General features: G+C 45.7%; 1 protein-coding gene across 8 annotated transcripts in view; it reads right to left on the minus strand.

The window, feature by feature from the left end:
• Positions 1 to 10,877, minus strand: part of PAPOLA (poly(A) polymerase alpha) — a 62,129-nt gene extending 51,252 nt beyond the window's left edge. For 2 of the 8 annotated variants that reach the window (XM_086708856.1, XM_086708853.1), the window contains exon 1: positions 10,256 to 10,483. In XM_086708856.1, coding sequence (XP_086564982.1) covers positions 10,256 to 10,314 — 59 coding nt within the window. In that variant the 5' untranslated portion in view covers positions 10,315 to 10,483. Of the gene's footprint in view, positions 1 to 10,255; positions 10,485 to 10,658 lie in introns of those variants that run through there. The other 6 variants (XM_086708855.1, XM_086708852.1, XM_025919102.2 and 3 more) reach the window with 5 other exon arrangements.
• Positions 10,878 to 25,837: the final 14,960 nt, after the last annotated feature.

The following is a 25,837-nucleotide window of genomic DNA, read 5'->3' on the forward strand; positions in this document are numbered from 1 at the left end:
TGTATACAATGCACTAACTGGAAACCACCTAAATATCTATTAACATAATATAGGACTGATTAATTGCACTACATTCTTACAATGTAATACAATGCCATATAAAAAGAAAAAGGTGATTATTACACGTAGTAGCATGCAAAAAATGGTCACACTATATCAGGTGAAATAAACTGTGGAATATAATTATGATAATAGGATTTATTGAAACCTCAATATATTCCAGGGTCAAGCACTTTACAATATTCCCAATTGTTCCTAGCAACTCTACTGTATCTGTCTCCATATTACAGAGGAAGAAAGTAGGGGCGCCCAGGTGGCTTAGTTGGTTAAGTGTCAGACTCTTGATTTTGGCTCAGGTCCTGACCTCAACGATTCAATTCGTGTGACAGTTGGGCTCAGCACTGACAATGAGCTTGCTTGGGATTCTCTCTCTCCCTCTCTCTGCCCCTTCCCTGCTCACGGTCGGTCTCTTTCTCTTTCTCTCTTTCTCTCTCTCTCTCTCTCTCTCTCAAAATACATAAACATAAAAGAAAGGAAAGAAGAAACAAACAAATACACCGGCTTACCTAAATTCACTGGGCCAGGATAAGAACCCAGGCATTTAACTATAATTGTAACCTTTATGCTGAGTTGTCTTTCTACATCTTTCACAAAACACAGTTTTATATATTGAAAAATTTATTATGTCTATAAACGCATAAAAACACACCAAAAAGAACTAAGATAGAATTTCACTTTGCACTTTCTAAAGATTTCAGCACTGTGAAATTATTTTTAAAAACAAATTTAATGATGTCCTACAAAAGGCAAAATCATCTAATTCTACTATTCACCATAAAATTAAGTTAGTGATAGTAAGAAGGCCAAAATCATCCCCTAAAATTTTTCCCTGGCAGCAAGGAACACCAAGCAAATGTTTAATTGAAAACAATCATTAGCATTTTGATTATTAGATTTTTAAAATCAGTTTATGCTAATCAAAGCACATTATTTTAAAGTGAAATAAACAAAGTTTCAAAAAACGAATTTTTCATAGGGCATGTGGGTGCCTCAGTCAGTCGGACTTTGGTTCCAGTCATGATCTCGGGGTTCAATGGTTCACACCCCTACATCCGGCTCTGTGCTGACAGCTCGGAGCCTGGAGCCTGCTTTGGATTCTGTGTCTCCCTCTCTCGCTGCCCCTCTCCCACTGCGCTTCATCTCTCTCTCAAAAATAAATAACATTTTCGGGGCGCCTGGGTGGCACAGTCAGTTAAGACTCCGACTTCAGCCAGGTCACGATCTCGCGGTCAGTGGGTTCGAGCCCCGCGTCAGGCTCTGGGCTGATGGCTCAGAGCCTGGAGCCTGTTTCCAATTCTGTGTCTCCCTCTCTCTCTGCCCCTCCCCCATTCATGCTCTGTCTCTCTCTGTCCCTAAAATAAATAAATGTTGAAAAAAAAAATTTTTTTTAAATAAATAACATTTTAAAAAATGGATTTTTCAGTGCAATACTGTGATTAGAAATAGTAAATACAAAGAAAATCATGCTCCATTTTCTTGCTCCAGAAAACTGCTAAAGCGTTCAAGTTTATAAAACTTTGTATCAATCCAGTTTTTCTAAAAGCTTCTTTTTCTCATTTACCTTAATTTTGCCAGAAAGCATAATATTTATTAGGCTGAATTTACTGAATTCCTAAATATGTTATGAAATACAACACTAAAATCAGGAATATAAAAATTGTCTCTGCTCTGGGTGACAATCTCAAATTTGGTCTGGGATCCTTAAAAAACAAGTGCAAAGTAAAAGCTTAAAATAAATACTACAGAAACAAAGAATCGAAGCTATGCCAAAGAAAATCGTTAAGGAGGTGTGTGCACTCTGAATGACTTTGATGGGGTGGGGGGAGGCAGTCTAGGCAGATGACGAACACAGAAAAGGAAAGGACAAGTCACCAATGGTGTTTTCCCAAATGGTTAATGTGTAATGACTGCATCCCAATTTAAACAAAGCTCATACTACTGATGAATCCCTGCTTCCTCATACTGAGCATGTGGAATATGTTGTGGCGTATGGTACCAACAAAGTCAACTGCCTCCAAATCCAAAGCTACTAGCCAATAGAAAACACTTTAGCATTTCTTCCTAGTTTTAGTTATTTGAGCTAAAATCGAAAGCTTAACTTGTTTAATAGTCTTCTTTGGAAGCAATCGGTAAATCACGAAAACTTACTCAACGTAACATTTCACCACAGTGTGATTTGCTGTAAAGAGGCTTTAGCCTTAAACATAACAAAATGTGCCCATCCGGATTACACAGGAAGAAAAGGACACCAGACAGAAAAGGAATAAGGGATCTTTCTAAAATGTCTCAATGTGCACTCAATATTAATCCTTAGCAGAAATATTACAATTACTTTCACAAGAAGTCTAATGTGGAATGCTTTAATTTTTTTTAATTTAATTTAATTTAATTTTTTTTTTTTTAGAGAGAGAGAGACAGAGAGAAAGAGAGAGCATGGGAGAGGCAGAGACACAAAATCCGAAGCAGGCTCCAGGCTCTGAGCTGTCAGCACAGAGCCCGACGCGGGGCTCCAACTCATGAACCATGAGATCATGATCTGAGTCAAAATCGGATGCTTAACCGACTAAGCCACCCAGGCGCCCCTAACATTGAACGTTTTGATTTTAGTAGTAGCTTAGTCAAGCATACAGACAAGACAATGTACTTGATCACTAAGAAATTATACTAAGAATCACTAATTTATCTGCCATGTGTTCTTTGTTAAGCGGTACCAAACATATCTAGAACTACTTGTTATGTTCTTAAAATATGTATTCCAAGTGAATCAGCCAATATTTAGTAAGTACAGGGTCCAGTAAGTTCATGCTCAAGGGACTAAATTATGATGAATCCCAAAGGCAAACTTTGGAAATGCAAGGCTGATTATGCAGGTACTTGTTACTCAATTATAATAGCCAAGTTATTCTTCCTTCCTAAGGGCACCTCCAACTGCCTTCTTGCCCCCTCTCCCAACAGACTAGGAGAAGTAAAAAAAAAAATAGCCAGACCTGGGGCACCTGCATGGCTCAGTCGGTTGAGCATCCAAGTTTGGCTCAGGTCACGATCTCACAGTTTTTGAGTTTGAGCCCTACGTCGGGCTCTGTGCTGACAGCTCAGAGCCTGGAGCCTGCTTCAGATTCTGTGTCCCCCTCTCTCTGCCCCTCCCATGCTCACATTCCATCTCCTGTCTCTCTCTCTCTCTCTCTCTCTGTCTCTCAAAAATAAATATTAAAAAAAATGTTTTTTTTAAATAGCCAGACCACAGTACTCATGCATCAGTTTTCCAAGTACAACTTGAAAATGAAGACAATGTAAATATAACAGAATTTGAAAAAGTATAAAGATGTATTAGAAAAGAATAGTCAAGGGGCGCCTGGGTGGCGCAGTCGGTTAAGCGTCCGACTTCAGCCAGGTCACGATCTCGCGGTCCGTGAGTTCGAGCCCCGCGTCGGGCTCTGGGCTGATGGCTCAGAGCCTGGAGCCTGTTTCCAATTCTGTGTCTCCCTCTCTCTCTGCCCCTCCCCTGTTCATGCTCTGTCTCTCTCTGTCCCAAAAATAAATAAATGTTGAAAAAAAATTTTTTTAAGAAAAGAATAGTCAAAAATATACTGTTGGGGCCCCTGTGTGGCTCAGTTGGTTAAACTTCTGACTCTTGATCTCAGCTCAGGACATGGTCTCCCGGTTGGAGGGATGGAGCCCTGCACTGTGCTCTATGCCAACAGCACAGGGCCTGCTTGGGATTCTCTCTCTCTCAAAATAAATAAACTTAAACGTATATATACATATATGTTCACATATATAATCATAGTTTTATAGTACATACTATATAATATACAGTATTATAACAGTATTATAACACACATAGGTACTTATACATAGAAGTGTGTGTGTGTGTATGTGTACAGTCATAGCATAAAACATTAACTGCAGGAAATACAAAATGTTTTTGATGACCAAAATGACAGGAATACTATTCTTAACCCATAAACTGTAAAAGCCATCATAAAATGCCAGAGCTGATTTCTGGACAAAGTATAGATGGAATATAAATTTGAAAGATAATTCTGTGACAGAAGAGGAAGAAAATAAAGCTACCTAGCAAAATCCCTACACTTTTTCCTTTCCCAAATCCTTAAATTTCCACAATTGAGAATGTTATATAATTCTGAAGACCTACAATTCAAGGATTAAAAAGTAACACCTAGAAAGTCAGCTAAGCATCCCAATTCGGGCAAGTTAAGATCTCACAGTTCATAGGTTCGAGCCCTGTGTCAGGCTCTGGGCTGACAGCTCAGAGCCTTGAGCCTTCTTCAGATTCTGTGTCTCCTTCTCTCTCTCTGTCCCTCCCCTGCTCATGCTCTGTGTGCCTCAAAAATAAACAAACATAAAAAAAAATAAGTAACACTTTCCACAGAAGGCAGTCGTCACAAAATAGGAGCCTGTAGAGTGGTAAAGCTGTACGTAGCTTTAAATAAATAACACTAAAAATACATACTAAGATCTTAGGTTCTGTAGTATATTACAGTTTATGTATAATACACAAATACAACAAATACATGTCGGCAGTAAAAAAAATTTGAGGTTCAAATATTCTACACGCAAGAAATATGATCTTGAAAATTAACTCTACTTAAGACATCTGAATAGATCCCAACTGAGCTGATCAAACAGTTTCTGAGGAGATGGTATAGTACCAGAATGAGAACAGAACACGGAACCCAAAGCTGAATTAAGTCCCAATTTACAATGTAAGCACCCTTAAGACCCTGGATAAGTAACTACTTCAAGCCTCAATTTATTTATAGGGAATTAATACCCCCTGTAACGTTGCTGTTTTGTGAATCATAAACTGAGAATGTGCAATTATTTAAAAGCTACCGAATAATCAGAACAATGAACATACAGAATAAAAAACATGCCTCCCACCCCATCAAAATGGGAAATAGCTAGGAATCCAAATGGCTTCATTCTGGCCAGAAGACTTTCACCTCTGGAGGTGGGAATGATCAGGGAAGAGGAACTGATTTACTCAATTCTCACACCTTATCTCCTAACTTCCCCATCAAAAAGCATGAATTGAAAACAGGCCTAAGGTAAAATACCACATTTCAAAACCACAGTCAACATTTATTAGGCAGCAAGCAATTCATTAGAAAAATCTCTAAATCCTAAAATCTGAAAACTAAAATCTCTCCAAGTTAGAAGTTATCTTCCCTAGGGGTGCCTGGGTGGCTCAGCCGGTTAAGTGTCCAACTTCAGCTCAGGTCATAATCTCATGGTTCACGGGCTGGAACCCTGCATCGGGCTCTGCGCTGACAGCTTGGATCCTGGAGCCTGCTTCAGATTGTGTGTCTCCCTCTCTCTCTGCCCCACCCCCGCTCACACTCTCTGGGTCTCTCAAAAATAAACATTAAAAAAAATTTTTTTTTTTTAAGTTATCTTCCCTAAAGGTTATCTATGCATTGTTTCCCAGGACAACAAAAAAGTCTTTAAACCACTGTGTCCATCCCTCCAGACTGCCCAAAAGCCACCCAGAGATGCTACAATGGCACCGCCATTGGAAACAGCAGACGAGAAGCTATTAGCTGTTGCTGTACAGCAGCAATTTGTAAGTTCTCAAACTTTCTGGTTACAGACTTCTTTTATAAGTCTTAAGATTTACTGAGGACCCCAAAGAACTTTCGCTTATATGGATTATGTCTGCCAATATTTACTGCACTGGAATTATAACTGGGATATGTTTTTTAATGTTTATTTAAGTAGCAAGAAACCTATTACACATTAACATAGTTGTTTAAAACTGTTCTACAAAACAAAAAATTTAGTGAGACAATCCCACTATTTTATATTTTTGCAAGACTCTTTAATTCTGGCCCAATCAAAGACAGCTGGATTCGCCCATCTGCTTCTTCATTTAATCCCTTTGATAGGTTGTTCTGGTAACACACCTATGAAGAAAACCTGGCATCACACCATCCTCACTGGAGAAGAGTATTTTAACAGCTTTTTTAAATAATTGTGGATATTCTTCTTTGATACTACACCAAAACTCCACAAGTGGTAACTTATGAAAGATTACGGTATGAAAGCTCAAACTATTATCAATAAACCACCTGTACTCTAATGTATTAAAATCCATGAGTCTAGGGGTGCCTGGCTGGCTCGGTCTGTGCAGTGTGCCACTCTTGATCTCAGGGTTGTGAGTTCGAGCGCTCTGTTGGGTGTAGAGATTACTTAAAAATAAAATCTTAACAAAAAAAAAATGCATCGGTCTACCCTGTCCTTTGAATGAACTTTTTACCAATGTACAATTTTATTACAACAAAATTCTGCAGATCTTCTAAACGTCGACACATTACACAAAATTAAAAAAACTATCGTTAATATCACCACCAATCTAGTCAGAAACATTTTTTTTAATTTGGGGGAAACTGTCAAGCTCACGATGACACAAACAAGATTTCCAAAATTCTAGCTTTTGTCACAAAGTTCAAATTTATCATTTGGCCACCAAAGCTGTCAGCTGTTTTCCTTAAAGAGACAGGATCACTTCACGGTCAAGTTAAACGTCAAAACCCATGGTTCATCATCTGTTTTTTCAGATAAAAGAGCTCTGTGAGGAAAAACACTAGTGCAGTTCACAAATCGATCATACGTGTGCAACTTTTTAGTATACATGTGTACTTCCTCTGTTACCACGGCATATATAAGACATAAACTTGAGTCAAGATTAAAATGAACGTGTTTTAAGCGTTTCATCAAGAAATTTTGAAATGTACGTGTGTGATGAAGAAATGTAAGAACTCCTAGTACAATACGGTGCCTCTCTCTGCCTTGATTTTTCCTAAGGCACGAACAACATTCCCCACTAGAGCTTTCGCACCGTCAGTGCAAATGTCAACAGAGTAAGACACACAACGTTCCAGCACTATGATGAAAATCATTTGAATCTTACGTACTCCCTGAAAGGATCTCAGAGACACCCCTTCCCCCAGCTCCCACTGTGAGAATCGCTGGCACTACCATCCACCAGGCGGCCCCCGACCTATCCGTTAGAACTTCATGGACCTTTTTGACAGCCCCCAATAGGTGGGAGAAAAGCTATGGTCTCCCCCAAATCTTGTTAAATATCTCCTCCAGTAACTTCAACAACATTCTCTAAATGTTTTATGAAGGCTAGGCCACTGACAATGGTTACTCTCCTCAAAATCTTTTTATTGTAAGTGTGACAGCCAGAACTGAGCTCATGCAAATAATGATCTGCCCATCACAGGGTAGGGCAGAAATCAAAATATAGTTTCCAGAAGGGCATTATATTCTATTAATGCAATGGAAGAACCTTGCCAGGGTACATATGCAACATCTAGAGACATTTTCGGTTGTCACTACTGGAGAGATGGGGGGTAGGGCTCCCGAAATCCAGCAGGTTGAAGCCAGGGATGCTGTTAAACACCTTACAACAGGGGCGCCTGGGTGGTTCAGTCAGTTGAGCGTCCTATTTCGGCTCAAGTCATGATCTCATGGTTCATCAGTTTGAGCCCCGCGAAGGGCTCTGTGCTGACAGCTCAGAGCCTGGAGCCTGCTTCGGATTCTTCGACTCCTTCTCTCTCTGCCCATCCCCCGCTTGTGGCTCTGTCTCTCAAAAATTTGTTGTAAAAAAAAAAAAAAAAATTGGGGGGCGCCTGGGTGGTTCAGTCAGTTGAGCGTCCGACTTCAGCTCAGGTCATGATCTCACAGTTCGTGATTTTGAGCCCCGTGTAGGGCTCTGTGCTGACAGCTCAGAGCCTGGGAGATTCTGTGTCTCCCTCTCCCTGCTCCTCCCCCACTCACATTCTCTCTCTCTCTCTCTCTCTCTCAAAAATGAATAAAAACATTTAAAAATAAATAAATACGCAAACAGACACCTTACAACACACAAGACAGACCCCTCCAAAGAATTATCTGGCCATAAATGTCAACAATACCTACCAGGGAAACACTGTATTGATGGATCCTAAGATTACCAAAATTTCTGGAAGCTTCATCACCATGGCTTTTTTTTTTAATTTATTTATTTGTTTTGAGAGAGAGAGAGAGAGAGAGCGCGCGCGCGCGCGAACAAGTGCACTCAAGCAGGGGAGGGGCAGAGAGAGAAGAATCCCAAGCAAGCTCTGCTCTGTCAGACCAGAGCCCTAACATCCAGGAACCATGAGATCATGACCTGAGCCGAAGTCGGACGCTTAACCGACTCAGCCACCCAGGTGCCCCATCACCATGACTCTTAACTTGGACCAGCCTTTCAAAGTTACACACGCTATTACATATGCTTTTTAGACAAAACAGGAACACTTGTTCACAATGCTTTATAACGAACTTCAATACTCTTTGATTTAACCCATTCTGACAACTCACGTAAGGTCTATACACACTCCCACCCACCCAAATTTAACAGGACAGGCATCCCTAAACTGCAAGTGGAAATCAAACAAGATCTAGTCTGAAATCACAATTCACAGCTTCAAAGAAATGAAATGAAAGACAGTGTGACACCAGAACATGAAAAACAAAGAAAGCCAATCAATGTGGAAAAAGGCGTATTTAACTAAGCAGTCTGGTCTTTCTGTTGTTTACTTAAATGTATACTACGCTTATGGTTAAAAATGAAAGGGACAGCTAATGAAAAGCTGGCCATATTGTTAGCATTTCAAAAAACACACTGGGAAGCTAATCATCCATGTATGAATCTGCTGCCTTAACTCTGTCTTCCATTTTATACATTTGAACTTACTTCCAAAAACATTTTTGCTCTGAGGTCTTTAAAGAAAACGTACACCTCCCTTCCTCAAAGAATGCTGGGAAAAAGTAGGTGTAAAAGTATTTTTATTTTCTAAAGAGAAAGACACAACTATGTTATTTCTAATTAAAACCTTTCAAGGCATACATTTCCTATCACTGACCAATTTGTAACACTGCCATGATTATCATAAAGTTGCTTTTCAAGCACAGCAATAAGACGTGAGCTAACACAAAGAAGTCACATGGCATCACTAAAAACATTTAATTGCTGATCTGGAAAATACCACAAAAATCAGTGCTCCTAGTGCCTCTTTCCACCATTTCATTAAAAGGATGAATGAATCAATTAACAGGGATCTTGCAGATTCTAAGATTTTAGGTCTGCATATTTAATTAAAACTAGCAAATATTCTCATTACAGAAATGTTGACAGGTCCATTAAAAATGACAGGAGCGGGTGAGAAGGAGCATGAAATTCTTTTTAAAAATACTGTATAAAAAGCAATAGACGTCTTAAAGCCTGTGTCAAAGTTAGGGCCTCGGCTGTAGAGAGACACACACGCACACAAGTACACAGACCCATAAACTTGTAAAACTGTAATCAGTGATGTTTGCGAAAAAGAAATGGTCTTTACTTAAAAAATAAATAAATAAAATAAACCTATGGTGCTGTATTAAGTGTCTAGAAATCAGAAGACCTTTATTTTGCATTTAAGTAAAACTTCCAGTGTCAATTACATGCTTCATTTGGGGACCACAAAGAAGAAAATTCAGTCTAGTCTCAGAGGAGCACTCTCACACTTGAACCTTCATAAATGGAAGAAATGCAGTCTCACTATTTAGGCCTCGACACCGCTGTATATACGCAGAATGGAAAAACAAACAAAACAAAACACAACAACTGTAAGCGACTTCCGACCCCAACAATGAGCTCGCAGATTACATCTCATTCTTTGAAAGAGAAAGAAAATAGAAACTTTTTAAAACGCCCGACAAGGGAAGCAAGGGAGAAGACGCAGCCCTCGAGAGACCAGAAAGGCGGGGATGGACTGGCGTTAAGTCCACAATGAGAAAAATTTAAAGCACCACTAGAGACGGGAGGGAGAAGGCAAGCAGAATGAATCCGACTGCCCTATCAAAACAAAACAGAGCAACACCTAACAAAACGCGCTGCGGAGGACACACACCCTGGCGAGTGCCCCTTAGCCGAGTGGGGGAAAGCCTGGGGGCGGGGGGAGGGGGGGGGTCCAAACACAGAGCAAGCAAGGCTCGACGCTCGAAACTGCGCTTTTAGCTAGTGCTCGTGCAAGCTGGGACGTGGAAGTGGGTTAACTCTGGCGCACGATTTGGGCATCCTGGAAACGGGAGGAAGAGAGGGACGCGGCGGAGGCAGACCAGGAAGAGAGCATCGAAACGAGCCTGGGAGACGCCGAGAGCGAACCTGAACCCCGTGTGCCGACCCCGCGACCAGCAGGGCCTTCCTTCCCCGCCGCCAGGCATTGGCTTTTTTGTTTTGTTTTGTTTTGTTTCTCTTTTCCTTTTTTCGGACGGGGCGGAGAAGCGGGAGCGCAGTAAGGTTCGGGTTCCCCCGGCCGTTCCGGAAGGGGAAGGCCCCCGGCCCGACGGCCGCGGAGCCAGGAAGGGGTGGGGGGAAGCGGGAACCGAGCACTAGGGGAAGTGCGGCGGCGAACGGGTGAGGAAACAGGAAGAGCCCCGTTCCCGCCTGCCTCCCGCCCCCCTCCCCGGGCCGAGGGCCCGGCTCTCGCGCCACCCCCTCCCCCTCCCCCCCGACGCCCCCAAGGCCCCGCCGGCGTGCTAGAGAAAACAGAATACAAATCACTCACAACGGCATCGTCTCCTGCGCCGGCACCGCCCAGTCACTTCCCCCCCGCAACCGCCGCCGCTGCCGCCCTGGGCATGATCCACTGAGGCGGGAGGGAGGGGGGGGCCTGCCTCAGCCCTGGGTCCAACCCCACTCCCGCACCGCTCCCGCCGCTTTAAGCGCTTCTCCTCCTTCCCCTTCGTCCTAACATGGCGCCCGAGCGCTACCACAGCAACGTTCTAGAACTGCTGACGCCGCCACGCACGCCGTGCGCGCGCCTGCGCCGAGGCCGCCCGGCCCCGCGCAGCCTCACGGGAACTGTAGTTCGTGGGGCAGCCGGCGGGCCGGCAATTTCCGCCCCGGGGCCGTCGCGCTTCCGCGGCGAGGGTCGGGGGTCTGGTGGGAGCGGTGCGGGAGGCTCCCGGCCGCGGGCCGTTCCTCGAGCGAGGACGCCGGAGGGCACGACGCGGACGCGACCCCGACGACTGAGGAAGGGCCCGAGCGCGAGGCTCCGCTTCCAGCGCATTGTGAGGTGCCGCCGTTCTCGCCGTCCGAGGTCACGGCGGCCGCGCTTCCCCTCGAGCGGCGCTTGGCGGAGACCGAGGCGCCCACGGGTGTGCCATGGGCCGCCCGAGCGCGCGGGGCTCAGGACGGGGCCGCTCGGGTCGGTGCCTTGGGTGGCCGCAAGTTGCTCGGCCTCTTCGTACTGTTCTGCCAGGCGACAGTAAGATCTGCCCCCGAGGCTTGTGGCGATTGCTGCGTGTGTTGGCGCCGGAGGGGTGCTTGGCACGGGCTGGTTGTTGGGACACTCCCCTCCCCTACTAGACCGGGGTCCCCCTAGGCGAGCTTTTCGGCTCCCCTGCCCCCTAGAGTGTGTGCACGCAGGCGCTTGAGAAGTCTTTGTGGAATGAATCCATTTGCGGGGCAGGACTGTGATGACGGCGAGTTCTGGAGCACGAGCTCATCGTTACAAACAAGTGGTGCCCTGGAACTTACTGATAAAGCTGCTGCACTTAAGTGGAAAGATCGCTGGCAGTAACCGTTGGGATTTTAGCAAGGACTGTGTTGTGCGGCCCTGATCTATCCCTGGGGGTGGGACCCGGCAGCGTACCCCTCCCTCCTCCCCCGGAGCAACGGTTGAAAGAGAAGTGCCTGAAGCCGATCGGATACTCCTTCTCTCTTCGAATTAGAATGCTATCAAAAGTGTCCCACCGAAGGCTTATGGAGGGTCGGGAAGGAAATAAATACGGGGAGGATGAAGTTCTAAATTATTTAAGTAGATTAGTAGTGGACTCCTGGAGCCTGGGGAAATTTGGCAAAGGACTTCCCTGTTTTCACAGGACATCTGTCTAGCAGGAAGAGCCATCTAGGACTAAAGGCTCAATGGGAGAAGCCCAGGACCTAAACCTGCAATCTCCGACACTATAGTCGTTTGTCACCTGTGACTTTTGAGCCCTGGGAATGAGGCTAGTTCATTTAAGATCTTCTCTAAGTGCAAAATACAGATTTCAGGGGTCCTAGTGGGAACAAAATAATGAGATACCTAACTGATACTTATTATATTCATTACATACTGAAATAGTACTTTGGATATATAAAAAAAATTGTTTAAAATGAATTTCATCTGTTTGTTTTTAAAATGTGGCTACCAGGACATTTTAAATTCTATACGTGGCCCTCATTTCTATTGAACAGGGCTGATTGGGAGACGGACTTGAACTTGATTCTCAATTCTACTTACTCCCTTACCCTCTTGTCATCAAGGTGGTTTGGGTTGAGGGCCCAGTAGCACACCCGTCCTTGAAAGCTTGAAATTTTGAGATCCATGGGCGCCTGGGTGGCTCAAGTCGGTTAACTGTCCGACTTTGGCTCAGGTCATGATCTCACACTTGGTGAGTTCGAGCCCCGCATCGGGCTCTGTTGCTGACAACTCAGAGCCTGGAGCCTGGTTCGGATTCTGGGACTCCCTCTCTCTCTCTCTCTCAAAATAAATAAGTAAACTTTTAAGAAAAAAGGTTAGGGGCACCTGGGTGGCTCAGTCAGTTAAGCATCCAACTCTTGGTTTCAGCTCAGGTCATGATCTCCTGGTTCGTGAGTTCTAGCCCCGCATCAGGCTCTGTGCTGACAGTGCAAAGCATGCTTGGGATTCTTTGTGTGTTCCTCTCTCTGCCCCTCCCCTGCTCACTCTATCTCTCTCTCTCAAGATAAGGTTTTTTTTTTTTTAAAAAAGGTAAAGAAGGGACTGATTTCAGAGAGATTCAGGAGATGTAGTTAATCCTGAATGTGAAAGGTGAGGGAGGGGAAGAAGACACATGATTTCAAAGGTTCTAGGGAAGGTGACAGAACAGAGGGAGAAACAGGAGGATGATTGGGAGACTGCACAATGTCATGAGAGTACTTTGGTAGGAGTTTTTTGAAACGCCGGTGGGACCTTTAGAAATGTCTACCAGGCGATCGAAAACACGTCTCAGGAGCTGAGGAGAGAAGCCAGGGCTGGAGATAAAGATTTTAAACTCTGAGAGCAAGAATTGGATCTCAGAGTTCTGTTTCAGCTCAGCATGTTAGGAAGCGCCTTACACACACCCAGTAACTACAGTCTAATCCACCCGAAAGTTCACACGTGTGTGATGAGCTAGGTGCTCCCATATCCCCAGTGTTTAGGACCCACTTAAGGACATAACTTGAGCCAAGCAGAGGGGACAGTCCGATAGAACCAGTCTCCAGTGTGCTGGCGGAGGCGGTAACCCTGCTGTTTGTCTTTGCCTTGTCCTCCGAGCCCTGCCCGGTCGGTCCTCCAGCTGCCACCCCATGGCTTCGGCCCTCGCCCTACCACAGTGCCTGTTTCTACTGACTACCCAGATGGGGGAAGACGTCTTCTGGTTCTCCTAGGTCCACAGTACATTCCAGTTTAAGAAATGCACAGAAATGGGAGGGGGGGGCGCCTAGGTGGCTCATTGGGTTAAGCGGCCGGCTCTTGATTTCAGCCCAGATCATGATCTCATGGTTCATGAGTTCGAGCCCCGCATCGGGTGCAGAGCTTGCTTGGGATTCTCTCTCTGCCCCTCCTGCATTCTCTCTCTCTCTCTCTCTCTCTCTCTCGCTCTGTCTCATAATAATACATAAATAAGGAAACCTAAAAAAAATGCACAAAAATGTTTTTGAGAGCAGAGCCTCTTGACCTATTGAAACTAGCTAGATTTTTTTTTTCAGTGTCATTTAGGAGGTGGCGATTGGAGATGCTATGTTGATATGGAGGTTTTTTATGCAATTAACAAACTACAATGATTTCATTTGGCTACTAATGGTGCGTAAGTTTTAAATTTTTTTAACCAAGATTAACCAGATTTCTGAGTCACTAAAGTAAAAGTAGTAACATAAACACTTTCATCTAATGAGTATTGTACACTTGAGCTGTATTTTCTTTAAATTCTTTTCTTTTAAAATTTCCTGTAGGTGTTGATTAGTTTATGTGGTTTTATTTATTTATGTACATTTATTCATTTTTGAGAGACAGAGAGAGACAGAGCACAAGCAGGGAAGGGGCAGAAAGAGGGAGACACAGAATCCAAAGAAGCAGGCTCCAGGCTCCGAGCTGTCAGCACAGAGTCCGATGCAGGTCTCAAACTCACAAACTGCAAGATCACGGCCTGAGCCGAAGTCGGACGCTTAACCGACTGAGCCACCCAGACGCCCCCTAGTTTATGTGTTTTCTGAATGTTTGTTTATTTTGAGAGAGAGAGAGAGAGAGAGAGAGAGAGCGTGCCCTCCCAAGTGAGCGGGGTTGGGGCAGAGAGAGGGGGAGACAGAGTCCCAAGTAGGCTCCCCGCTCTCAGCGCAGAGCCCGAAATGGGGCTCGAACCCACAAATCCTGAGATCATGACCTGAGCTGAAAGCAGGAGTGGGTCACCCAGGTGCCCCTATTAGTTTATGTTTTAGAGACCATGTCCCCCACCGTTTGCATGAAAGGAAGAACCACAGTAGCATGTTGATTATAACTGGCCCCAGACCTGTGCCTCCTGGAGCCCCTGCCTTTGGTCAGCAGCACGATGGTCTTCCACACTGAAGCAAAATCGCCAACCCATCATCAACTCCTATCCATCGAATCCATCAGAAATCACCCCCTGCTCCGTCCCGTCCACCACTGTCTCGTCTGGCTTGGATGATTGTGGCAGTGCTTTCCTTCCGGTCGTTTTCCAGACAGCAGCTGGGCTTTGAAAGCATAACTCAGCTTTTATGACGCTCCCACAGGAAACCCAGTTTAATGGCTTCCCATTGCTCTTAGAATAAAACCAAACTTGACTTACAAAGTCAAGGGGCGCCTGGATGGCCCAGGCGGTTAAGCATCTGACTCTTGATTTCAGATCGAGTCATGATGTTCTGGTTCGTGGGCTCCATGCTGACAGTGCTGAGCCTGCCTGAGATTCTCTCCCCTTCTCTTTCGGCCTCTCCCCCACTCGCTCGCTCTCTCTCTCTCTCTCTCTCTCTCTCCCCCCCCTCCCCCCCCAAATAAAATTTAAAAAAACAAAACAAAATGGAAAGTCAAGCCAAAGTGGCTTACAAGGCCTTTCGTGATCTGGCTCTCAATTTTTCCCTCTAACCTCATCTCAGGCCCCACCCCTTTCCTCACTGTGCCTCAACCCCACCGGCCTCTAGTCTTCCCTTAAACGTGCTCAGCGCCTTGCTGCCTCGGAGCCTCCATGCTTGTCCCCTCTGCGCTGCCGCCCTGGCCCTTCCCGCAGCTGGCTTGTGCTCAGCCTGTCAAAGCCCAGTGTCACTGCCTCCTGGACGCCTTCCCGGACCACCTCGTCTAAACTGCTTCCTTGCATTAGCATCCTTCTTGCATAACCGGCACTTCCTTGCTAATTTCTTTATTTTTTTTATTTTTTTAACGTTTATTTATTTTTTGAGACAGAGGGAGACAGAGTGCGAGTGGGGGAGGGGCAGAGAGAGAGGGAGACACAGAATCCGAAGCAGGCTCCGGGCTCTGAGCTCTCAGCACAGAGCGCGATGCGGGGCTCGAACCCACGAACCCTGAGACCATGACCTGAGCCTAAGTCGGACGCTTAACTGACTCAGCCACCCAGGCGCCCCATCTAATTTCTTTATTATTATGTATTCTGTCATCCTCACTAAAATCTAAGCTCCATGAAGATAGCAGCCCTGTGTTGTTCAAACTACCCTAGCCCAAAGCATTAAAACAGTGCCTGGTGAATATTGGTACTTAAGAATCAGATTCTTCCTGGGGGCACCTGGGTGGCTCAGTCGGTTAAGCATCTGTCTTTGGCTCAGGTCATGATCTCACAGTTCGTGAGTTCAAGCCCCACAATCAGGCTCTCTGCTGTCAGCATGGAGCCTGCTTCGGATCCTCTGTCTCCCTCTCTCTGCCTCTCCCCTGCTCACTCTCTTTCTCTCTCTCAAATAGACATTAAAAAAAAAAAAAAAGGGGGCGCCTGGGTGGCGCAGTCGGTTAAGCGTCCGACTTCAGCCAGGTCACGATCTCACGGTCCGTGAGTTCGAGCCCCACGTCGGGCTCTGGGCTGATGGCTCGGAGCCTGGAGCCTGTTTCCGATTCTGTGTCTCCCTCTCTCTCTGCCCCTCGCCCATTCATGCTCTGTCTCTCTCCGTCCCAAAAATAAATAAAAAACGGGGGCGCCTGGGTGGCACAGTCGGTTAAGCGTCCGACTTCAGCCAGGTCACGATCTCGCGGTCTGTGAGTTCGAGCCCCGCGTCAGGCTCTGGGCTGATGGCTCAGAGCCTGGAGCCTGTTTCCGATTCTATGTCTCCCTCTCTCTCTACCCCTCCCCCATTCATGCTCTGTCTCTCTCTGTCCCAAAAATAAATAAACGTTGAAAAAAAAAAATTAAAAAAAAAAAAATAAATTAAAAAAAAAAAATAAATAAATAAATAAATAAAAAACGTTGAAAAAAAAATTAAAAAAAAAAAGAATCATTTCTGATTCTTTAAAGACAACTCAGATTTGCCCAATATTTCCATTCAGTTATTTTCACTTATGTAATTAATCTGGCTAAAACAAACAAAAACAGTGGGTAATTAGCATGAGCTGCCGTAACAAAGTACCACGGAATTGGTGGCTTAAACAATAGAAATTTATTTCTCACAGTGCTGGAGGCTGGGAAGTCCAAGATGAAGGTGCCAGCCTGGCCAGGTTTTGAAGACACTCTTCCTGTCTTGTAGATAGCAGCTTTCTCACTGGGTCCTCACCAGGCAGGGAGGAGGAGAGAGAGAGGTGGTGTGAGGGAGGGGAAGGAGAGACAGAGAGCAAGGCCCTGGTGTCTCTTCTAAGGAGACTGGTCCCGTGGGTGCCTGGGTGGCACAGTCAGTTAAGCTCCCGACTGTTGGTTTTCGGCTCAGGTCACGATCTTGCGGTTTTGTGGGTTCGAGCCCTACGTGGGGCTCTGTGCTGGCAGCACAGAGTCTGCTTGGGATTCTCTCTGTCTGCCCCTCCTCGGCTCACACCGTGTCTGTCTCAAAATAAATAAATAGAAATAAACTTAAAAAAAATGAGATTAGTCCTGTTGGATCATGGCCCCACCCTTATGGGGTGGTCCCATTTAACCCTAGTCCTAGTTATTTCCTTAGAGGCCCCATCTCCAAATACAGTCACATGGACGGGGTTAGTGCTTCAACATACGAATCTGAGGACATTCATTCAATCCATAACAATGATCATCCCTGGTCGCTAACACCTAGAACATAATGATACCTGTTCAACGATACTAGTTCTTTAGTGCTGTGTGACAGTTTGCCACACATTTTAAACTACGGAAAACACACATTTATTATTGAACAGTTTCTGTGGGTCAGGAGTCTGGAGATGGCTTAGCTGGGTCCTCTGATTCGGCATCTCTAACAAGACTTACATTCACGGTGGGCCCGGGGTCTCATCTGAAGGCTCGACTGTGGAGGGATTTACTCCCACGCACGTCTGTTGGGGAGATTCAGGTCTTGGAAGCTGTTGGATTGAAGGTGTCGGTGTCTTGCTGGCTGTTTGCAAAGGGCCCTCTCAGTTCTCAGCCAGGTGCGTCGGTCCGATGGAGCGGCTTGCTTTATCAAAGCACCTAAGCCCAGAAGGCAAATTCTGCTAGCGTGATCTCATGCGCAGTCTTGTGGAGCCTACGATTCGATGTATTCCGTTGGATAGAAGCAAGTCACAGGTTGCACCCACAGTCAGAGGAGATTACACAAAAGCACGAATACTAACAGGCAGAGATCATTGGGAGCCATCTCAGAGCCTGCCTTCCCTCTCAACTAAACTCATTTTGTATAACACCTAATATTGTGCCACACCCAAAAACACTCTAAATAATTTGAATGGCATTTTGATTCATTTCTATTTTTTCATTATAAAAGACTAGGGGTGCCTGGGTGGCTCAGTTCGTTAAGCGTCCAACTTCAGCTCAGGTCATGATCTCATGGTTCATGGGTTCGAGCCCCGCATCGGGCTCTGTGCTGACAGCTCAGAGCCTGGGGCCTGCTTCAGGTTCTGTGTCTCCTTCTCTCTCTGCCCCTCCCCCACTCACACTCTGCCTCTCTCTCTCTCTCTCTCAGAAATAAATAAACATTAAAAAAATGTTTTTAAATATAAAAGACTAAATTCCTTACTGGGAATTCAAATAGTATTTTTTTTCCTGAAGGGGCTGTAAGGAATTCCATGACGATGAACAGGTCTGCATTTTAAGGAGTTGTTTTGTTTTGTTTTTAGCTTTTAAGAACACATGCTATACTTCACTTTTTAAAAAAAAAATTTTTTTTAACATTTATTTATTTTTGAGAGACAGCATGAGTGGGTGGGGGAGGAGCAGAAAGACAGGGGGACACAGAATCTGAAGCAGGCTCCAGGTTCTGAGCTGTCAGCACAGAGCCCAACACGGGGTTTGAACTCACAAACCGTGAGATCATGACATGAGCTGAAGTTAGAGGCTTAACCGACTGAGCCACCCAGGCCCCCCACTTCAGTATTTTTTCAAGGTAGAGCACCAGTTCCTTTTTAAAAGATTATTAAAGTCCGATTATACGGTACTCTGTACCAGTACGAAGCCTTTTATGGTTTCCCTCTCTGTAAGACTCCCTATTGACCCGTATGAATTTTTTTTAAGTTTATTTATTTTGAGAGAGAGACAGAGAGAGCACCAGTGGGGGAGGGGCAGAGAGAGAGAGAGAGAGAGAGAGAGAGAGAGAGAATCCCAAGCAGGCTCTGCACTGTCAGCGTGGAGCCTGACACAAGGCTCGATCTCGCGAAACGTGAGATCACGAACCCGAGCCGAAATCAAGACTCCGATGCTCAACCGACTGAGCCACCCAGACGCCCCAAGCTGTATGAATTTTTATCCTGTGTACGCTCCCATGTAACTATCACTTAAATCAAGATACAGAAAATGTTCCGTGCCCCGGCAGACTCCCTCCCAGCGAATAACCCTCTATCATTACCACCACCGTTGCCAGATAACCACTATTTTAACCTCTCTCGCCATGGACCAGTTATATTTACTTTTCAGCTTCCCACATATGGAATCACAGAGTCTTCCCCCTCGTTTATAACTTCTTTCATGCAGCATTATGTCTGTGAGACTTTGTCAGACTGACCATTCTTTTTCATTGCTGTGTGGTATTCTCTGCTATCACAATATCTTTCTCCTATTGTAAATATCACCATAGATCTTTCTCCTATTGATGGACATTTGGGGTTTGTTTGTTTGTTTTTGTTTTTTCCAGTTTGGGGCTTTTATGAGTAACGTTGCTTGAACATTCTGGTACGTGCCTTTTTGTAGACGTAAGTACTCATCCTTCTTGGGTATATACCCAAGAATGGAATTGCTGGGTCATGTGTGTCCCCATACTCCGCTTTAGTAAGTGCTCCCAAAGGTTTTCACCGGGATAGCATCAGTCTGTACTCCCACCAGCAGTATGTGAGTGTTTCAGAGGCTCCACATCCCCCCTCGACCCTTGATGGAAACAGTCCACTTGATTTCAGCCATCTGGCGGCATTGGGGTGGAATCCCCCTGCGGTTTTCATTTGTATTTCTCTGATGAGTAATGAGTAATGGCTTTGAGCACTTGTTAATATGCTAATTGTCCACTCACATATCCTCTTTATGAAGTGGTTTCTCAAGTCTCCTGCCTGTTTTTATTTTATTTTTAATTTGAATTAAAATTAATTTAATCAGAGTGAGAGAGACAGAAAGTGAGTAGGGGAGGGGCAGAGAGAGAGAAGGAGAGAGAGATCCCAAGCAGGCTCCGCACTGCCAGTGTGGAGCCCGAGGCAGGGCTCGAACCCACGAACAGCGAGATCATGACCTGAGCCAAAACCAAGACGTGGTGGCTTAACCAACTGAGCCACCTGGGCGCCCCTCTTCTATTTTTAAATTGGATTGTCAATAAATAAATACACTGGGCTGTCAGTTTTATTGACTTGGAAGGAATTTTTAATATATTCTGAGTACAAGTCCTCTGTCCTGTATCTTCAGTGGGTATCAATGTATATCCATTGCAAGTATCTTCCTAATTCTGAAGCATGACTTTTTACTCTTTTTTTTTATTTTTATTTTTTACATTTTTATTTATTTTTGAGAGACAGAGAGAGACAGAGCACAAGTGGGGGAGGGGCAGAAAGAGAATGAGACAGAATCCGAAACGGGCTCCAGGCTCTGAGCTGTCAGCACAGAGCCCGATGCAGGGCTCAAACTCACAAACTGTGAGATCCTGACCTGAGCCGAAGTCGGATGTTTAACCAACTGAGCCACCCAGGCACCCCCTTTTTACTCTTTTAATATTACCTTGAGAAATCTTCACCCACCCCTGGGTTATGAAGAACTCCTCTTATGTTTTATTCTATTGTAGAAGCTTTATTGCTTTGACTTTGCTGTTTAGGTCCACAAGGCATCCTAAAATAATATTGCATATAGTGTGAGTTAGAGGTCAAGGGTTTGGGTTTTTTTTGGTTTGGGGGGTTTTTTTGGTTTTTTGGTTGATTTTTTTTTAAACGTATGACCCTCTAAAACGACCTGCCCCATTTATAGGAAAGACCATATTTTCTGTTCCATTGATCTTAATTACTGTAGTTTTATAATAAGCCTTGATATCTGGAGAGTGAAGTCCTTCAGGTTCCTTGTCATTCTTTAAGCCTGCTCTGGGGGCACCTGGGTGGCTCGGCGGGTTAAGCAGGTAAGCACCCGACTCTTGATTTTGGCCCCTGTCATGTTGAGGTCCGTGCTGACAGTATGGAGCCTGCTTGGGATTCTCTCTCCCTCTCCCTCTCTCTCTGCCCCTCCCCCACTCATGCTCAGTCTCTCTCTGTCTCAGAAATAAACATACATTAAAAATTAAAAAAAAAAAAAGACTGCTCTGATGATTCTAGGTCCCCTGCATTACCAAATACTTTTCAGAATCAGATGATCAATTCCCATGAAACAAACAAAAAAAAACACTGGGGACTTTATTAGGGTTGCATTGACTCTCTAGATCATTACTGGGGGAAGAATTGAAATATTAACAATATTGAGCTTTACAAGCCATTGACATAGTTTATCCCTCCATTTATTTCATTTTTAAATACCATCAGCAGTGTTTTATAATTTTCAGTGTAGAGGTTTTACACATCTTTTTTAGATTGTACCTGGGCATTGTATTGTAAATGGCACCAGCTCTTTTAAGTAATATGGAAATATGTCTATCCAAACTATAGGTGTATATGTCTATCCAAATTACAGTTATAGAGAGAGGATGCTTAGCAGTGAGGAGCTGGCCTGCTCAGATTTTAGGGAAAATCGCCTTCAGAGACTTTAATTATAAAGTGACAGAAAAATAAGAAGTCACCTTAGAGCGCCTCCCAACCTTAGACCTGAAAGGATGAATATATTAACATCTCTGAAGTGCGAATGTGTCAAGGAGAATCACAGAGGTAAAAATTCACCGCCCATCCAAAAGTCTAGGCAAGTGCACCTTGTCAGGAAGAACCAGAACACGTGACAGGTCTGGCGGGGGTGGACAGACCACACTAGCCGAGGCCAATGCCTCGTCCTGGTTTTGCGTTCACCAAGCAGTTGTGACCGTCTGGCTACTCAGAAAATCTGCTTCCGGGAAGAGAATGCCTTGGCGAAATGGGTGTGAGCACCTTCCCACCCAACAACTATGGTGTCCTGCCGTGGGGCGCCTGGGTGGCTCAGTCAGTTAAGCGTCCGACTTTGGCTCAGGTCGTGATCTCCCAGTTCATGAGTTCGAGCCCCGTGCCGGGCTCTGTGCTGACAGCTCAGAGCCCGGAGCCTGCTTCGGATTCTGTGTCTCCTCCTCTCTCTGCCCTTCCCCTGCTCATGCTCTGTCTCTCCATAATAAGAAAACGTTAAAAAAGAATTTTTTTGAAAAGAAAACAACAACTATGGCGTCCCGTTGTAAGTAAGTCGGCACCCTGACCTGTCTTGTCTCCTAGGAGACTTAAGGTAAGTCAGCGTCTCAGGGTCCTACCTATCCTGAGAGCATGGCTGAGGGCTGGACTCCATGGGGAATTCACCAAAATCAGTGCCATTAGTGAAGCCTCGTAGTGACCCCCAGAGTTACTTGAGTAACCCATCACAGCCGTGTGGAAATGTATATTATGGACTTCCGCAAAGGACTGGAGACTGGAATCGGTTATATGTAAAAAAAATCACAATAGCTGTAACAAAATTTCAGCTGCATAGCTCTCATTCACTCATATTTATTACACGTCTACCATGAAGCTATGTACTTTCTTCATCTCTGAAGACCCAGGAAAAAACCGAAACCCCCACCTCTGTGGAGCTTACATTTTAGTGGGGGAGAGAGACAAGAAACACACAGAACGTCAACATAAGCAGAGAACAAGAACGGAGTGGGGCGCCGTGGACAGGACGGGCGGTGGAGGCCCCTCTGGGGACAGGATATTGGATCCAAGCCAAGGACGAAGCACAGTGAGCCACAGGGAGATGTGTGGGCCGAGGATTCCAGGCGACGGCCCCACAGCAGACCATACTTGCCAGTGAAGAGTGAAGTGAGGGGGCAGTGAGGGCACGAGGGGTCAGGCTGTGTCAGGCCTCCTAGGCAAGGTCAGGACTTCGCCTCCCCCCCGCCCAATGTGGGATTGCAAGGCCCCGGAGGGCTCGGAGCGGATCGGACTTCTGTTTGAACAGGATCCCCCTGCCGGTATGTGGAGAGCAGTCACAGGAAGTAGCAGCCCGGTCATGGGTGACAGCAGCCCGCCAGGTGGGAGATGGAGGTGTCTGGGGCAGGACAGTCGCGTCGGAGGGGTGAGGAGCAGGGGACTTGGAACATGTGGCAGAAGCCGGGCCCATAGGATGCGCTGGTGAACTGACTGTAGATAAGAGTTGCAGGTGACACCAAGCTTTGGAAGGATGGAATTGAGGGTCCCTGAGATGGTGGGCAGGGGGCGGGGAGGAGGGGGGAGAGCGATAGGAATTGGACTGGCCCCGCTTTAGACACTCGGGTGGAAGGAAGAGGGGGTTTCAGGGAGGAAATGATAAGATGCTCGCAGAGGTCAAGTAAGATGAGGACCCAAATTTGGCCAAGGGATTTAGAAATGTGGAGGTCACTGTAACCTTGACCTAAAGGGGAGCAGGATCTTGGGACCCTGGCTGGAGGGGGACACCAAAGTCTAGGAAGGCTTTTGCATTTTAATCAGCTTTTGTCCTGTGTAGGTTTTTTTAATGCTTATTTATTTGAGAGAGAGAGCACGCGTGTGTATGCACATGAGTGGGGAAGGGGCAGAGAGAGAGAGGGAGAGAGAGAATCCCAAGCAGGCTCCACGCTGTCGGCACAGAGCCCAACGCGGGGTTCGAACTCACAAACAGTACCCCTCTCCTGTTTTGTTTGGAAGCGTGGGAGCTAGTACATTAAGTTCAAAGCTAAGAGTGATGATCCAGAAAGGAGGGGAAAGTCAGGCTGTGGGAGAGAAGAGACCACCCTAGGAACAGAATCTGATGACGTGAGCAGGGATGCACCCAGGGAGTCAGGAGTTGGTCTCGGATGGGAGCACAGAAGTGAAACAGCCAGTTTGCAGTAGGGAGAAGAGAACAGCCCTTTTGATTGCTTGGGTTTTCTCAGCGAACTAAGAAGCAAGGTCCCGAAATGTAACCATCGTGGGAAGGCACGAAAAGGTGACTGTGATTAAGGCTCTAGGATTAAGGTAACTGTCACGAGGGCTCATGACTTGCAACTTGAAGTATAAGGGTCAAAAATAGTGCAGTGAAGCAAAAGAAAAATATAGGTAAATTGGATGTCATCAAAATGGCGAGTTTTGGCATGAAAGGGCACCATCAAGAGAGTGAAAACACCAGCCACAGGGGCACTTGGGTGGCTCAGTCGGTTGAGCATCTAGACTTTAGCTCAGGTCATGATCTCACAGTCTGAGTTCGAGCCCCGCGTTGGGCTCTGTGCTGACAGCTCCGAGCCTGGAGCCTGCTTCAGATTCTGTGTCTCCCTCTCGCTCTGCCCCTCCCCTGCTCATGCTCTGTCTCTCTCTGTCTCAAAAATAAATAAAAACATTAAAAAAAATTTAAAAAAAAAGAAAGAAAACACCAGCCACAGAATAGAGGAAATATTTGCAAATCCTCTATCTGATAAGGGTCTTACATCCAGAATATAGAGAGGACTCTTACAATTCAATGGCAAAAAGACAGTCAACCCAAGTACGAAGGGAGCAAGCCCCCCACCAAAACTGACAACGGTTGTTCAGGCAAGAACTTGTACACAAATGTTCACAGCAGCACTATTCACAATTACCTGAAAGGTGGAGACAACCCAAATTGTCCATCAGCGAATGAACGATTAGACCGGTGGCGTGTCCGTACGCGGGAATAGTATTCAGCCACAAAAAGGAACCCGTGCCACAACGTGAGCTTTGAACACATGCCAGCGAGAGAAGACACAAAAGGCCACACGCTGTATGATTCCGTTTACATAAAATATCCAGAAGAAACCAATCCAGAGAGACAGAAAGCAGATTGGTGGCCGCCAGGAGCTGGGTTGAAGGGCTAGTACAGGATACAGGAGTTCCATTTGGGGCGATGGAAAGGTTCTGAGGCCAGGTAGTGGTGACGAGTATCCGACATCGGCTGGAACAGACTAACCCCATCTGGGGCAAATGTGCCCTGATGACAGCTCGGTGACCCGAAGCTTTCACGAGCAAGCACAGCCCTCCCCTCACATTCTCTCCTTTTGTTCAACCACACCCTTAAATGCACCCTCGGGGCGTAACCGTTCTTGATCTGTCCCCAAAATCGGACTATTACACACACTTATTTTTAACCATTCTCCCACTGGGTGGACTCCCAGCCCCTAGGGCTATACAGGCGGGCGGCCCAGCGACAGCGAAGCTGCTTGTACTCCCGCTTTTATGTAATTTGGCCTTAATAAAAGTACCTGGGGAATCGTCTGTTGGGAGATTGCCCTCGACAGGCCCCCTGGGAAAAGAACCATTGGGGAGAGAAAGAAGGTTCCGCAAGGAGATCGTGCGGCCCTACATTTAGCCCTTGCCACCCCCTATAAAGACTCCTCTACCCAGAGGAAGGATAGCCTCATACATTTCCCAGCCAAGGAAGGAACAAATGGATTTGAAAGCCCCACGCCGGTAACTAAGGAGCGTATCTATGGGCACAAGTTACCCCAACCCCTAGGCCCACCTGGCCCCCCGGAGGCATTCCAGATGATGACTGAACCTAGTCGGCTAAAGTACAGAATGGTTCATTAGTTCCTAGGTGCATTGTCTCTCTGAGACTGTATAAGGCGTGGGTTCCTAAGGCCCTCTTGGCCCCCTCCTGGCACCTCGGACCGAGGCAAACACTTGTTCCTCAAACCACAAATGGTTCGGGGAAACAACTAAGAGGTCATGTCCCTGTAACTGTTCCGCCTGAGGGGTTGAGAGATAGATGACCTTTCATGAAAGCAGCAGAGCAAATGCTTCATAGATGATAGATAAACGTAGATACATCATGAAAATGATGTAAGAAATTAATCAATCCGCAACGGGCAGGAGGGAACGTTGTGAAAAAATAACCATGTTATTCCGTAAAGGGTGATTACACGTAGGAACATTTTTAGAATCAGGTAATGCCAGAAAACAGATGACGCACGCTACAAGGAAATTGCGAACAAACATCATGCCACGTTTGCCACAATAAGGCGGCCAGTTCCACGCACTGCTGTGGTCTGTGT

This window comes from Puma concolor, chromosome B3 (assembly GCF_028749965.1).
Source record: "Puma concolor isolate L17-30 chromosome B3, mPumCon1.1.hap2, whole genome shotgun sequence".
In the NCBI taxonomy this organism is placed as follows: Eukaryota; Metazoa; Chordata; class Mammalia; order Carnivora; family Felidae; genus Puma; species Puma concolor.